At 40.5% G+C, this 16,756-nt stretch overlaps 1 protein-coding gene across 1 annotated transcript in view; it reads right to left on the bottom strand.

Moving 5' to 3' along the window:
* Positions 1-16,556, bottom strand: part of yme1l1b (YME1-like 1b) — a 51,304-nt gene extending 34,748 nt beyond the window's left edge. Inside the window, exons 1-2 of the mRNA XM_072253877.1 lie at positions 16,333-16,556; positions 2,414-2,542 (exon numbers count right to left, since the gene is read on the bottom strand). Coding sequence (XP_072109978.1) covers positions 2,414-2,542; positions 16,333-16,362 — 159 coding nt within the window. The 5' untranslated portion in view covers positions 16,363-16,556. The remainder of the gene's footprint in view (positions 1-2,413; positions 2,543-16,332) is intronic.
* Between the last annotated feature and the right edge of the window lie 200 nt (positions 16,557-16,756).

Genomic DNA, 16,756 nt, shown 5'->3' with positions numbered 1-16,756 from the left:
CCTTTCTCAACCCTTATCGAAAGCTTATTTATACCCCGCTGCCTCCTTTGTCAACATTATATGCTATCCATTACACCACCAATCTTTGTATCATCCATCTACAGTTCCAAGAAAAAATTTGTGAATCCTTTGCAATTACCTGTTTTCTGCATTAATTACTCATAAAATGTGGTCTAATCTTCCTCTAAATCATAATAATAGACAAACACAATCTGCCTAAATTAATAACACACAAACAATTACACTTTTTCTCATCAATACTGAGTACACCATTTAAACAATCACAGTCTAAGTTCAAAAAAGTATGTGAACTTCTAGGGTAATGCCTTCAACAATATGGAGTCAGGTGATCTGATCAATGAGATGAGATTGGAGGTGTGGGTTGTAGAGGTGCCCCGCCCTATAAAAAAGATGCACAAATTTAGTGCTGTTGCTACTCTCCCTAGGAGTGGGCGTCCTGCAAAGACCACAACAACAGCACAACATGCAGTGCTGAAGGAGATGAAAAACAACCCAAGGGTAACAGTAAAAGGCCTGCAGAAATCTCTGGAATTTATAAAAGTCCATGTTCATATGTTCACTATAAGAAAAACACTGAACAAGAATGAAGGACACCATGGAGGAAACCACTGCTCTCTAAAAATAACATTGCTGCACGTCTCAAGTTCGCAAAAGACCACCTGGATGTTCCACAATGCTTCTGGTTCAATGTTCCGTGGACAGATGAGACAAAAGTTGAACTTTCTGGCGGAAATGCACATCGCTATGTTTGGAGGAAAAAGGGAACTGCACACTGGATAATGCAACACGACAGTGATCCAAAACATGAGAGTATATCAACAACAGAATGGTTTAAAAATAATAAAATTCGTGTCTTAGAATGACCAAGTCAGAGTCCAGACCTTAAGCCAATTGAGATGCTGTGGCAGGACCAGAGGAGGGCAGTTCATGCAAGGTATCCCAGAAATATTGATGAACTGAAACAGTTTTTTATGGAGGAATGGCCTAAAATTCCTCCTCGCTGTTGTGCAAGTCTGATCAGCAGCAACAGGAAACATTTGCTGGAGGTTATTGATGCTAAAGGAGGTTCAACCAGTTATTATTTATAAGGGTTCACATTCTTTTTCCAGCCTAGACTGTGAATGATTAAACAATGTGTTTAATAAAGACGTGAACAGTACCATTGATTGTGTGTTACCAGTTTAGGCAGATTGTGTTTTTCTATTATTATGAGTTAGACAAAGATCAGTCTCACATTTTATGAGTAATTACTGCAGAACAACAGGTAATTGCAAAGGGTTCACAAACTTTTTCTTGCAACTATAAATTCACCAACTTTCTAGACATCTAAACTCCCATAGTCATTTCCCAATACCAGGTCAAGTATGGCCCCTCTTTTCATTAAATCGTCTACATACTAACTCAAGAAACCCTCTTCAATGCACCTAACAAAATCCGTCATGGTTTATATTAGGGAAGTTGAAGTCACCCATAACTGCAACTTCCATTATCTCCAAAGGGATTCCACCACCAAACACATTTTAACCTCCCCCCCAACCCTGCTTTCCGCTCCCTCTATGTTTCCCATGGCCATTCGTCTGTCTCCGTTAACCTCTCTCCTGCCACTTAGTCCATGGCCTCCTCAATATTCCTCAAAGTCATGTTGGCTATTGGGAGGACTGTAGTATTATCCCATCAGAATGACTGCAACTTGTTACTTTTGATTCTACCCATTTACAGACAGATCAGCCATGGTCTTATTGAATGGCGGGGCAGGCTCAATGGGCTGGATGGCCTACTCCTGTTCCTATTTCTTATGTTCTTATGTACCCATATATACTCAGTGGATGAGCTTTCCATTATATCCCATTTCAGTGCAATTGCGATTTTGTCCCTAATTAATAATGCAACACCCCCCCACCTACGTTGTAAATATATCACAAAATGCAAATATTTATACCCAACTCAAGTTTTCTGGATGCATTAAGAATTTCCATTTGGAAAATTAATTTTGGAGAAAATGGTGAAGTCATTAATTTTAGAATAAAAAGTAAACTGCAAGTAGAAGAGTATTAAAGCCATTCAAGACCATTTCCTCCAATGAAAGAGACTTTCTGATCTGGTATGCTCCAATATTCTATAGCTTAATTGTACCTAATTAGATACTGCACATTTTTCTATACATAATTTCTCTTCGTACCTGTGAAAGCAGAGTATCTTCTATCTCTACGTCTTTGTCAAGTTATGATACACTTCAGCATCACAGTAGGATGCCGAAGTGTATAAGGTAGCAGTATTCTGCAGCACTGCAATCACAGACGCTTAAACTTTTTTGAGGGAAGTATTGATTTAATAACACATCTGCAAAAGTGTTTTGGGTTATATAAACTCACTTTTCATTATGAACAATTACCTCATTCACTTGATCATGCTCTTGTGGTTTTTCTCGCTGGAGACACTGTATGGATGCAGAACTAACTGAGCTTGCTGAGCTTTTAAGTGAATGGAAGGTGCTGATCAGCTGACTTAGAGGGACCGTTACCTAAAAAATAGGAAAATAAAAAGGTTACAACAGCTAAACAAGAATGACAAAGGTTAAAGTTTATGTATCAATGATAAAACCATTTTAAGACATTATACCATCTTAATATTCAACTTAGATTCTTGAAATATATTTTTTGTTTATAAGAGGAAATAAATGTTAAATTTTACTGATTGATTTCAGCATATCTATTTCATAACACAAACACCCTCTCTACATGAGTCTGTTGCCTACTGGAAGCTGAGGTCAGTCTCCATAGACTGATGACTTGACTTGACATTCACTGTCAAAGTGTGGAAAAGTTCAAGTTTAATTATCATTCAACCAAACACAGGAATACAGCCAAACGAAACACAGCACCAACTGTCACACACAGCACATATAATTATGGTTGCAGAAAAACATACAGTCACAAAAATAATACTTAGCCCAAGTCTCTGAGGGTCATGGCCTATAGATTGATGGTGCATGGAGCCATGTTTTTGCAAGAACAGATGGCAAAAGTTCTCTTCTCACAAAAGTGCAGCTGCAGACTAATGCAATCCAGCTTGTCTTCCACTCAGCAAACACTGGAGGGCAGCACCAACAGGAGGGACGTGCTTCCAACTCCGTACCGAATCCAGCTCTCTGAGCCATGCTAATCTGAGGCGTTCACTTATACTCATCCCATTTTACTCTCACCCACCCATCCCATCAACCTTCCAACCCCCCCCCCACTGATTCTACAGTTATTATACACTAACAGCAATTTACAACAGCCAGTCCCCTACCAACCTGCCTATGTTTGGGATATGGGAGGGACCTGGAGCACCCACAGTCCTTTTTTAAGGCATCCGTTAGTCTAGCGAGACCATGGATCTGCGAAAGTCTTCACTCTCCAGGACGCAGACCTGGGCAAGGTTATATGGAAGACCAGCAGTTGTCCATGCTGCAAGTCTCCCCTCTCCATGACACCAATATTGTCCAAGGGAAGGGCATTAGGACCCAGTGTCATTGCAGAGCAATGTGTGATTAAGTGCCTTGCTCAAGGATACAACACGTTGCCTCGAACTCACGACCTTCAGGTCGCCAGTCCAATGCCTTAACCGCTTGGCCACGTGCCCACTCCCACAGTCACAGGGTGAAGTATAAATTCCACACAGACGGCAGAAGTCAGATCACAGGCCAATGGGTTCACTCAAGTGCACATTTAACTGAAGATAATAGAAACCACTGTTATCAACTAACACCCAGGGTAGCAGTCAGGATAGGCTTGAGACAGAAAATACTAGAAGCAGTGAGCAGAAACATAGTCAACATTTCTGGCTGATGACCATTTTTATTAGAATATGATGAAAATGACATCAGGCTGAAATATTAATTTCATTTTACTATCCACAAATGCAGTCTGACCTGCTCTATACCGCGAGCATATTTCAAGCATTAACAAGAAAAAAATCTGCCGATGCTGGAAATCCAAGCAACACACGCAAAATGCCAGGCAGCACCTATGGAAAAGCGTACAGTCAAAGTTTTGGGCTGAGACGCCGACTGTACTCTTTTCCATAGATGCTGCCTGGCCTGCTGAGTTCCTCCAGCATTTTGTGTGATATTTCAAGCATTGCCTTTTTTTCTGCTTTAATTTTAGGAATTCTATTGTGCAGTTATGAATCTTGGGAGAGTTGATGAGCATGTGTGGAGAATGAAAAGACAACTGGGATTAGTGTAGAATTATTCTACATGATTACTGTGCACTGGGTGCTCTGATAGGGCCCAATTCGTTGCTGCATTTCTCCATGAGGTTTTTAATGTAAATATGATTACACCGTAAGACAGAGGAGCAGAATTAGACCATTTGGCCCATTAAGTCGGCCCAGCCACCCATCAAAATATTATCCTGCCTTCTCTCCATAGCCTTTTGACATCCTTGCTAATTTAAAACCTATCAACCTCCATTTTAAGTATACCCAATGACTTGGCAAAGAATTCCACAAATTCACCACTGCCTGGCTAAGGAAAGTCCTCATCTCTGTTCGAAAAGGAACATCCTCTATTCTGAGGCTGTGCTCCCTGGTCCCAGACTCCCCCAATGTAGGAAACATCCTCTTCATATGCCTTTCAATATATAAGCAAGCCAACAAACATTCTTCATACGTTAACTTGCTCATTCCCGGAATCAAAACTCGTCTGGCCCCTCTCCGTCATTTCTTAGACAAGGACTCCAAAACTGTTCACAATAATCCAAGTACAGTCTGACCAATGCCTTATAAAGCCTCATTTTACAATGCCTTATAAAATCCTTGCTTTTATATTCTAGCCCTCTTGAAATGAATGCTAACATTACCTTTGCCTTTACAGCCTGCAGGCTAACCTTTAGGGAATTCTGCCCAAGGACTCTCAAGTCCTTTTGCACCTCTGATTTCTGAATTTCCTCCCCATTTAGAAAATATTCTATGATTTTATTCCTTAAGAAAGTGCATGACCATACACTTTGCTACACTATATTCCACAAACAGTACTTCTGGGAGAGGTAACGTTTCACCTGCAAGTTTTGTTGGGGGTCATCTACTGTATCCAGTGCTCTCGGTGTGGCTCCTGTCTATCGGTGAGACCTGACATAGATTGGGAGACTGCCTCACTGAGCACCTATGATCATCTGCCAGGAAAAGTGGGATCTCCCAAAAGTCACCCATTATAATTCCACTTCCCATTCTCATTCCGACATGTCAGTTCATGCCACCATGAGGCCACACTAAGGTTGGAGGAGCAACACCTTATATTGCATCTGGGTAGCCTCTAACCTGGTGGCATGAACACTGATTTCCAGAACTTCCTGTAAGTGCCTTCCATTCCTGTTTCCCTCTCCTAGCTCCTTACCTGCCCATAACCTCCCCCTTCCATTTCTTCCATGATCTTCTATCCTCTCCAATCAGATTCCCATTCACCAGCCCTTTACCTCTTTCGCCAATCAGCTTCCCTGCTCTTCACCGCCCCCTCCCAGTTTCACCCATCACCTTGTACTTCTTCCTCCACATCCCCCCACCATCTTACTCTACCTTCTCCTCTTTCTTCCAGTCCTGATATAGGTCTCGGCTGAAACATCGACTGTTTACTCTTTTCTATGGATGTTGTCTGGCCTTCCTCCACTATTTTGTTTGTGTTGCTTCCAGCCATGCTAGTATCTTTCCTGCAAAACCATGGGCTCTAATTTTGTTTAGCAGCCTCATGCGTAGCACCTTGTCAAATGCCTTCTGAAAATCCAAGTTAACACCATCCACTGATTCTCCTTTCTCTATACTGCCTGTTATTTCCTCAAAGAATTCCAACAGGTTTGTCAGAAGATTTCCCCTTAAGGAAGCCATGCTGACTTCGGCCTATTTAATCATGTGCCTCCAGGTACCCCAATACATACCTCATCTTTAATAAACGACTCCAACATCTTGCCTATTACTGATATCAGGCTAACTACCCTATAATTTCTTGTCTTTTGCTGCCTCCCTTCTTAAAGTGTGCAGTGGCATTTGCAATCTCCAGTCCTCCAGAGCCATCCCAGAATCTAGTGATTCTTGAAAGGTCATTACTAATGACTCCATGATCTCTACAGTTACCTCGTTCAGAGCCCCATGGTGTAATCCATATGGTGCAAGTGACTTATCTACCTTCAAACCTTTCAGCTTCCCAAGCACCTTCTCCCTAGTAATAGCAACTGTACTCATTTCTGCCCTGTGACACTCTTGAATTTCTGGCATACTGCTGGTGTCTTCCGCAGTGAAGACCAATACAAAATACTTAAGTTTGTCTGCCATTCCTTTATCCACCATTACTACCCCTTTAATCTCATTTTCCAAGGTCCGATATCCACTAACACCTTACTTTTACTCTTTTTTTGTATTTTTTAAAATTTCTTTCTATTGATTTTTTTAAAGGCTTTCCACTAATTTTTGCTATATTGTAGGCACTCACTTTTGCTTTTATGCTGTCTTTGACTTCCCTTGTCAGCCACGGTTCATTCATCCTCCTTTTAGAATATGGCTACTTCTTTGGGATTTATCTATCCTGTGCCTTTCAAATTGCTCCCAGAAACCCCAGCCATTGCTGTCCTGTCGTCATACCTACTAGTGTCCCTTTCCTATCAACTTTGGCCAGCTCCTCTCATTCCTCTGTAGTTGCCTTTACTCTACTATGATACTGATCATTATCAAGGAATTTCAACATGGTAACAGGGAAATCTTAACTAATACAAAAAAAATCTGAAATTATGAAAATAATTGCATAAGCTTGGGTTGATTTCCTTTGGGACTAAGGGAAGATTTAATAAAAGTGTATAGAATTATGAGGAGCTGAGAAAAAATGAAAAGAAAGAATTGATTATCTTTAGTCATCAAAAGCTTGGAAGCAATATTCACGGTGGGTGTGGTGGGGGAGAGGTGAGTGGGTATAACCAGTACAAGGTGGGAGTCTGTAACACACTGCCTAAAAAGGAGGCAGATTCCTTATTACTGTTAAAAAGTATTATCACTTAATCTTTAATTACATTTGTTGAATTAACATTTTGAACAGAATAATTACACCAGGGATGCACCTCAGTTTTTATAAGTTTAAATATTTTTCCATGTCTGGGCTGGTTTGCTTTAATTGAAGGTCAGAGAAGTATTTTATAATTTCTTCCTATTTGTATGAGGTTATGTCTACATTTCAGCTGTTGCAAATACTTTGCAGAGATAATAAAATATTTTAAAATGATTGCAATGAAAAGAACAGCAGTTGTATAGGATTAGACAAATAGGTATTTTCCTGTCAAGTTTATTGTCACATGCCCATGTACAGTGAGGTATGTACAGTACAGTGAAACAACTTACTTGCAGCAGCATCACAGGCTCATGGGCACAGACAGCAAATATAAATTAAACATAAAATTATACCCAAAAGTGAGCAGACATCCCACCTCCCCCAGAAGTTCCGGGAGTCTCCTGCATATTAATAGCAGCTCCCTGACGCCCGCAAGTTATATACAATATCCCGGAAATGAGAGGGAGAGCGGGAGCAAGAGCGAGAATCCTGATTGGTCTCTCTTTGTGCTAAGTAGACCTATCAGTTTTCTCTGTGGGCGGGCTTTACAGTCGACCTCTGACTCTCCATCAGTTCAATTTAGTGTCCTGCACCGCCATGAAAGAGTGTTTCAAAAAAATATAAAACGCACTTCACCCCAGACTAGACTAAAGTGTACCCCTGCCTAATAGGGGTCAAAAATAATGACAGTGTTGCTCGCTGCACTGTTTGCAACAGTGACTTTTCTATTGCCCATGGTGGGTTAGGACTGTAAAAGACATGTTGAGGTGAGTTTAACAGGTGTCATTCGTTCATCAGCATAGCTAACATTATTTAAACTAGCTGGCTTGCTGCTAAGGAGCTGCTCTATTGCAGACCTCCCACCTCTCCTGGAAGTTCTGGGAAAATCCTGCAAATTGATGGTGCTACCTCCCTGAAATGAGTTATTGCAGGGTGGGATGTCTGAGTGAGGGGAAAAAAGTCATTGACAAAAGATGAGCACAGAAATTGAATGTTGCAGAAAAATGCATCTCAATCACAAAACTGAAGGCCACGGTTAGTAGCTGTAACAGTCTCCAAAAGGTTTTTAAAGTCAAAATGGATCTTTTGTTCAAACAATTTTCATTATCATTCTCAAGCTATTCAAGACTTGAAAAATCCATCTGGCATTCCTTAAGAGGCAGAAACCCACAAATAGTGGGAAAGAAGAATGGGACAGAAAACTTCAGCTAAAGATCAAACAAACATAAAATGGCAGTGAACAATGGATTGTAAATGTGGAGGAGAGCGAGTGGTTCTTGGAGGGGCCGCCAGTTCGAGTTGGAGAGACTGCTGGATCCCACTGCTCTCAGAGATGTTTTCAATATTCTGAGATTTATGGATTGGGCTGTAGTTCAAACTAACTGTAGTTCATATTGTCCTCTTCCGTTCTGTCGCCCTTTTTTTGTTGCCAATTGGCAGGCTGTGGGTTTGGGATTTGGGGTTTGATGTTCTTGCTGTTGTATCTCCAGGTAAGTGATCTGTTAGTTTTTGTGTGAGGGAGGGGCTGGGGAGTTTGGGGTTTCTGATTTTTCTTTTCATGGGGGGGGGTGGAATTACAACTGGAGGGCAAGTGGAGGGATTGATATCTTTTTTTCAACCTCTTCTTGGTTTCCTGTATTTTATGACTATCTGGAGAAGATAAATCTCAGATTGTATTCTGCCTACATAATTTGATAATAAAATGAGCCTTTCAACTTTGAATCAAAAGCAAGGAACAATGATCCACTACCAGCAGAGAAACAGCGAAACAAAACTGCAGACAATTGAAAATTGTTGATGTTATGGATAGTGTAAAAGATTGGCAAAGTATACAGTAGGGTATAGATCAGATGCAGATACGGGCAAAGAAATGGCAGATGGAATTTCACTCATCTAACATTTTGGAAGACCAAATGTAAAGGGAAAAAATACTGTTAATGGTAAGACCCTTAATGATGTTGCTGTGATGCTTGCCTTTATTTGTTAAGACTGTAAGACATAGGAGCCAAATTAAGCTATTTGGCCTATCAGGTCTGCTCCACCATTCAATCATGGCTGATCCTTTTCTTGCCTTCTTCAGCCCCACTTTCCAGCATTCTCCCAATAATCTTTGATACTGTGGCCAATCAAGAATCTATACACCAACCTCCACAGATGCCAGTAGTTAGAAATTCCACAAATTCACCACCCTCTGGCTAAAGAAATTTCTCTGCATCTCTGCTTTAAATGGACACCCTCTATCCTGAGGCTGTGCCCTCTTATCCTAGACTCCCCCACCATGGGAAACATCCTTTCCACATCTACTCTACCTCAGCTTTTCAACATTCAAAAGGTTTCAATGAGATCCCCCCGATCCTTCTGAATTCCAGAGAGAACAGACCCCGAGCCATTAAATGTTCCTCATATAACCCTTTCATTCCTGGAATCATCGTTGTGAACCTCCTCTGAACCCCCTCTAATGCCAGCACACCTTTTCTTAGATAAAGAGTGCAAAACTGTTCATAATACTTAAGGTAAGGCCTCACCAGTGCCTTATAAAGCCACAGCATTCCTCCTCAGATATTCTAGACCTCTTGAAGTTAATGCTAATATTGCCTTCATCACCACTGACTCAACCTGGAGGTTAACCTTTAGGGTGTTCTGCACAAGGACTCCTAAGGCCCTTTGCATCTCAGATTTTTGGATTTTCTCCCTTTTCACATTTATTTCTTTTACCAAAGTGCATGACCATGCATATTCCAATATTGTATTTCATTTGCCACTTTCTTGCCCATTCTCCTAATCTGCCTAAGTCCTTCTGCAGCCTGTCTGTTTCCTCAACACTACCTGCCCCTCCACCAACCTTCATATCATCTGCAAACCTGGCAACAGAGCCATCTATTCCACCATCTACTTCATTGATATACAGCATAAAAAGCAGTCCCAACACTAACCTCTGTGGAACACCTTAGTCAGTGGCAGCCAACCAGAAAAGGATCCTTTTATTCCCACTCGCTCTCTCCTACCAATCAGCCAATGCTCTAACCAGGCTAGTACCTTTCCTGTAACACCATGGGCTTTAACTTGGTAAGCAGCCTCATGTGTGGCACCTTGCCAAAGGCCTTCTGAAAATCCAAATATACAACATCCACTGCATCCCCATTAACTATCCTGCTTGTAATCTCCTCAAAGAATTCCAACAGGTTTGTCGGGCAAGATTTTCCCTTAAGGAAACCATGCTGTCATTGCCCTATGTTGTCCTGTGTCACCAAGTACTCCATAACCACATCCTTAACAACTGACTCCAACATCTTACCAACCAATGAGGTCAGGCTAACTGGTCTATAATTTCCTTTCTGCTGCCTTCCTCCTTTCTTAAAGAGTGGAGTGATATTTGCAACATTCCAGTCCTGTGGCACCATGCCAGAGTCCACTGATTCTTGAAAGATCATTACTCTTGCCTCCATAATTCACCACCACTACCTCTTTCAGAACCCTAGGGTGCAGTTCATCTGATCCAGGTGACTTATATACCTTGAGGTCTTTCAGCTTTTTGAGCACCTTCTCCCTCGTAATAGTAACTGCACTCACTTCTCTTCCCTCACACCCTTCAACATCTGGCACACTGCTAGTGTCTTCCACAGTGAAGACTGATGCAAAATACTCAGTTAGTTCATCTGCCATCTCCTTGTCCCCGTTATTATTTCTCCTGCCTCTCCTGTTCTATATCCACTCTCATCGCTCTTTTATTTTTTTATATATTTGAAAATGCAGTCCTGGGTATGACTCTAAACTGCAACCGGTGATGAGGCTCTGGTTGGGGGACTTTCAGAGCTTTGGGGAAAGTAGAGTTACCCCTTACTCATTGCTCCCAGGGCCGCTCTGACCCGAAGTGGTAACATCTGCAAGGGTTCCTGCTCAGGATATGAGCGAAGGCCAACGGCAGATCCGGCAGGTTCAGTAACTGAACTTATGACGGAGAAGGCGGATGAGCTACAATGTCAAATGTCAACGGCTATAGTACAGGCGGACGAACATTTGGGAAGAGAAATGGCGATTTCTTTAGTTCGCCCAACGGTAGGCAATGGCAAACCACTGTTGCAATTTGCTAAGAAAACCATGGTCAAACTCTCAAAATGTGTCACACAACAACAGCGTCAAGAGGATCTTCAAGACAACTCTGAAGATGTTTTGCTCGGTAGGGTCGATTCTGGCCAGCAGGGGATCCCCGACCGTCATCCAGCTACTGCTCATAAAATTCAAGTAACACAAAAGAAAATTATTGCCACTTGGAATGCAAGAACCCTATATCAAGCAGGAAGATTGGAAAATGTGATAAGTGAAATGGAAAGACTAAAGATTAACATCATGGGAATTAGCGAAGTTCATTGGATAGGTGCTGGAACATGTCAGATTAGAAATAAAACACTAGTTTATTCTTGTGGGACACCCCATACTAATGGAGTAGGAATTCTTATGTATGAAAACATGGCAAAAAGTGTTTTAGGGCATTGGGCAATATCAGAAAGAATGCTCCTTGTTAGATTCAAAGGACAACCATTTGATTTAGCAATTATACAGGTATATGCACCAACAACAGATGGAACAAATGAGGATATAGATAAATGTTATGAAGAGCTTGAACAAGCAAAGAATGAATGCAAATCTCAAGATATTGTTATTGTCATGGGAGATCTAAATGCTAAAGTAGGACAAGATGCTGATGGAAATACCATAGGAAAATTTGGACTAGGGGAAAGAAATGAAAGAGCTGAGAAATGGGTAGAATGGTGCAAGATGAATTATCAGGTCATTATGAATCCCTACTTTAAAAACCATCCAAGACGCTTGTGGACCTGGAAAAGTCCAGGTGATAACACTAGAAATCAAATTGACTTTATTACTATAAACCAAAGATTTAGAAACTCAGTGACTCAATGCAAAACATAATCCAGGTGCAGACTGTAATAGTGACCATAACCCAGTAGTATGTCACGTAAAAGTAAAACTTAAAAAACTAAAGAAGCAAAAACCTGAACAATCCCTTGACAACTTGCAATTAATTAAAGAAGAAAACTTAAGACAAAAATTTACAATTGAAGTAAGGAATAGATTTCAAAGTCTAGAAATAGAATCTGTTGAAGATGATAGAAATCATGTAGAAATGAAATTTAACTCTCTAAAGGATGCCTTGGTAGAATCAGCAAAGTCAGTGATTCCTAAAAAAGAAAAAAGCACAAAGAATAAATGGTTGACAGATGAAATCAAAAATCTAATGGAAGAAAGGAGACAGAAGAAAGCAAATCCTATAGAATATGTCTTAAGATAAAAATAGTTAAAAGCTTATGTCAAAAAGCCAAAGAAGAATGGTTAAACCAGGAATGTGAGCAAATAGAAAGAATCCCTGTTACTGATCCCAAAAGGTTACATCAACAAATCAAGAATATCACTGGTAAAAAGCTCCTCTGTTTTTCAGGTGGAAGTTTGAAAGCAAAGGATGGTACCATTATCATGGAAAAAGATGAGATTATGAACAGACGGACTGAGTATATTCAGGAATTGTTTGAAGACGATCGAGGCGAAAAACGAGAAATTAAGAAAAACATTTAAGGTCCAAGTATTTCAAAATCTGAAGTTCATAATGCAATAAATAAGATGAAGGAAGGAAAGGCAGCAGGTCCTGATAAATTAGTAATAGAACAAATTATTGCCCTTGAAGATTATGGAATTGAAAAACTTACTAATTTAATCAATGACATTTATGAGACTGGAATAATACCAGAAGTGATGAAAAAAAATCAGTATTTATCACTCTTCTTAAGAAAGCTGGAGCAATAGAATGTGAATACATAGGACCAAAAGTTTAATGAGCCATATCACCAAGATACTTCTAAGAATTTTGATGATAAGAGCTAAAAGTAAGATACAAGCTGAAATAGGCAAAGAACAATGTGGTTCTGTGGAAAACAAAGGTACAAGAAATGCAATATTGATGTAAAGGATACTATCAGAACGAGCTATTCAAGTGCAAAAAGGTTTGTTTGTTTTATCGACTACACAAAAGCATTTGATAAAGTGAAGCACAATAAGCTATTTGAAATATTACAGAAAACTTTAGATGTAGATTCGAAAGACCTCCGCCTAATCAGAAATCTGTACTGGGCACAAACTGCCGCTGTAAGAATAGATGGAGAAGTGAGTCAGTTTACAAAAATCAAGAGAGGCGTTAGACAAGGGTGTGTTTTCTCCCCTGCTTTATTTCATGTGTACAGTGAAACAATATTACAAAAAAAAAAGAGACATCTTGGGAATCAAAGTTGGCGGTGAAAACATCAATAATTTCAGATATGCAGATGACACTATGTTAATTGCAAGTATGGACGAAGAACTACAAAACTTAATTGATATAATTGTTGAAGAAAGTGCAAAAATGGGTCTATCTATCAATTGCAAAAAGACAGAATGTATGGTGATATCCAAAAAGAAGGAGAATGCTATCTGCAGGCTGAGAATAAATGGGGAAGACATAAAACAAGTACAGAACTTTTGCTACTTAGGAAGCTGGGTGACATCAGATGGCAGGTGCGACATGGACATCAAAAGAAGAAGAGGGATGGCAACAGAAACCTTTACAAGAATGAAGAGTATACTGACCAATACTAAACTAGGCATGACAACCCGCCTCAGAGTACTGAAAAGTTATGTTTATCCAGTTATGTTATATGGCTCAGAATGTTGGACATCAACAGTTGAGAAAAAGCTATTTAGAGATATTCTTTTATAAATCCTTAACATGTGCAAGTATGTTGTTCTCCATTTTATCAAATGCTTTCTGAAAACTTGTATACTGTATCTTCTGGTACCCTTTAATCTAGGTAGTTGCCTTTTAGGTAAGAAGACACTTGCATTTGTCAGGCATGATTTATTTTCCTTTCATCTTGATGTGATTCCCCCACCTCATTATACTTATGGTTTATTTTTCTCTTTCACCATATCTCTAAATAGCTTTTTCCCAACAGTTGACGTCCAGTTAATAATTGTTTATATTTTTCCTCCTTATTCAGAACACATTTATGCTTGCCTCTTTAGTTTATGAAGTTCTGCTACTTTTTGAAGATGCTCATAGAACATGTCTGCTCTTGATCGTTTTCATTTTAGAACATAGACTACTACAGCACAGGAACAAGGCAATGTTATGATAGTCGTGGGAGATTTTGACATGCAGGTACATTGGGAATATCAGGTCGGTAATAGATCTCAAGAAACTCAGTTTGGGAACATTTCACTGATGCGACAAGTAATCTCCTTGATCCACTTTGGTTCAAAAGCCTGATGGTTGAGGGGCAATATCTGTTCCTGATCCCAGCGATAAGGGTCCTAGGGTTCCTGTATCTTCTTCCTGATGCCAGCAGTGAAAAGACAGCATGTCCTGGATGGTAGGGGTCGCTGATGATGAATGCTGATTTCCTGCAACAACGCTCTGTGCAGACGCGCTCAATGGTGGGGAGGGCTTTAAGGGCTTTACCCATGATGGACTGGCCTGTATCCACTACTTTTTGTAGGATTTTCCATTCAAGGGCATTGGTGTTTCAATGGGAAGTTGCACAAACAAGAGGATTCCAAACATTTGGAATTCTCTAAGATCTATGTATATTGAAGAAGTAAAAGTAAATTGATAGGTTTTGGGCAAAGAAGTGAATTGACAAGAGGAAGGACAGAAAAGTGGTGTAGTTATATTTGTACTTAATGGATGGATTAGCAGCTTAGGGACTGTGCAGTTACTCTTTATGCAATATATCAACTACTCCTACATGCTGATGAGAAGTTCTTCCACTAATGAATGGAAACATTTGCAGGTCAAGTTCAATCACTCATCCACCTCAAATTTACTATCAGTTGTTGATTGCACTTCTGACAAAACCAAAGCTATGAATATATTAATGCTATTCAGATTAAAGCATGACCACGTTAGACCTAAGCAACTGTTGCTAGAATAATAAAGATATAAAAAAACATTTCAATGAGGCAAACAAACATGCAGCATCCTCTTTGACATTCTACCATTCGGCAGGAGAGTGCAATGCCTCAAGGCAAGAACAGTCAGGATGGGAAAACAGCTTCTTCCCTCAAGCCATTAGCCTTCGCAACTCCCTGCCACATCACAATTGAAACATAGGAACAGAAAACCTACAGCACAATACAGGCCCTTTGGCCCACAAAGCTGTACTGAACATGTCCTTACCTGAGAAATTACCTAGGGTTACCCATAGCCCTCTATTTTTCTAAGCTCTATGTACATGTCCAGGAGTTTCTTAAAAGACCCTATTGTATCCGCCTCCACCACTGTCACCAGCAGCCCAAGTGTCACTGGCTAATTTGTACTGTACCCTACAATACTTAATTTATGCACTTTACTTGATTTATCTATGCATAGTTCATTTGTAGATTTAAGCTATTGTGTGTTATGTGTATGACTGTGCATTACACCCCAATCTGGTGAAATGTTGTCACATTTGGTGGTATACATGTATATAGTTAAACAACAATAAACTTGACTTGACTCACAAAGCTAGAAACTTTAGGCCAATTAACGTAATAATTATTAGGTAGTATAAGACCACAGAAAAATTAAGTAGAATGGTCATGGTATCAAGTTCAGGAAATCATGCTTGACAAATCTAATAAATGTCTTAAGGATGCCATGGGCAGAACGTATAAAGAGAAAATTACAGATGCAATCGATTTTGCGAACTTATTAAAACACAAGATTCTGAGTGAGTTTTTCTGGATAACTATACGCTCACAATATATATACTGCAGTTTAAAGGGTAAAGATCATTTACTTCAAAGATAGGCGATGTAAATAATGAATTTCATCTAACAATCAAAAGGTAAAACTGTGCCCCTATAACCCGTAACCCGCGTGATCTTTAGACTGGTTCAACATCTATCAGTTGCCAAATAATAATAACAACAGACAACACTGAGGTCAATTCCCGAGCGATCTCTGGGTCGCTGTGTGAGCTCCGGTGATCGATAACCCTGACGATCTCGGGGCCGGTGTGAGCTCCGGTGATCGGTAACCCTGACGATCTCGGGGCCGGTGTGAGCTCCGGTGATCGGTAACCCTGACGATCTCGGGGCCGGTGTGAGCTCCGGTGATCGATAACCCTAGCGATCTCGGGGCCGATTCCATATCCGCAATATGTCTCCCTTTCAAGGCCTGTCCAAAATGCGCATCGACTGCGCCACCACTTGCTTACCTGCGGCTGAAACGTGGAGAGTGAAAACATCTCAAAACCTGTGTGAAGTGAACTCCTCGCTGAAGTGGGAGACCGCGCTCGGTCTCCACCCCGGGATAATCCACAACACTCCCGTCACACCAGACAGCTGCGTGTATTGTGAAAATGGCTTCCTCCCTGTGACATCTGCACAGCACTTCACCCGAGCCTCGATAATTGCTTCCGGGTGACGCTTGTCGTCAGAATGCCCCGAGAAGCGTCGGTCTGAGCTCACAGCAGTGACGTCACGAACGCCTTGAAACAAGAACAGAACAGCATGCTGTTGTTTCAACGTGATAGTTTCGTGAGGGAAACAGTTACTCTCGTATAACATTGAGTATTAACTTTGTCTGTGCAAGGATGCTGTTTAACCAGATGAATATTTCAATGTAAACATAAGAGATTC

This window comes from Mobula birostris, chromosome 3, assembly GCF_030028105.1.
Source record: "Mobula birostris isolate sMobBir1 chromosome 3, sMobBir1.hap1, whole genome shotgun sequence".
Taxonomy (NCBI): Eukaryota; Metazoa; Chordata; class Chondrichthyes; order Myliobatiformes; family Myliobatidae; genus Mobula; species Mobula birostris.
Note: the sequence above shows the minus strand (reverse complement) of the source record. Positions and strands in the feature narration are given on the sequence as shown.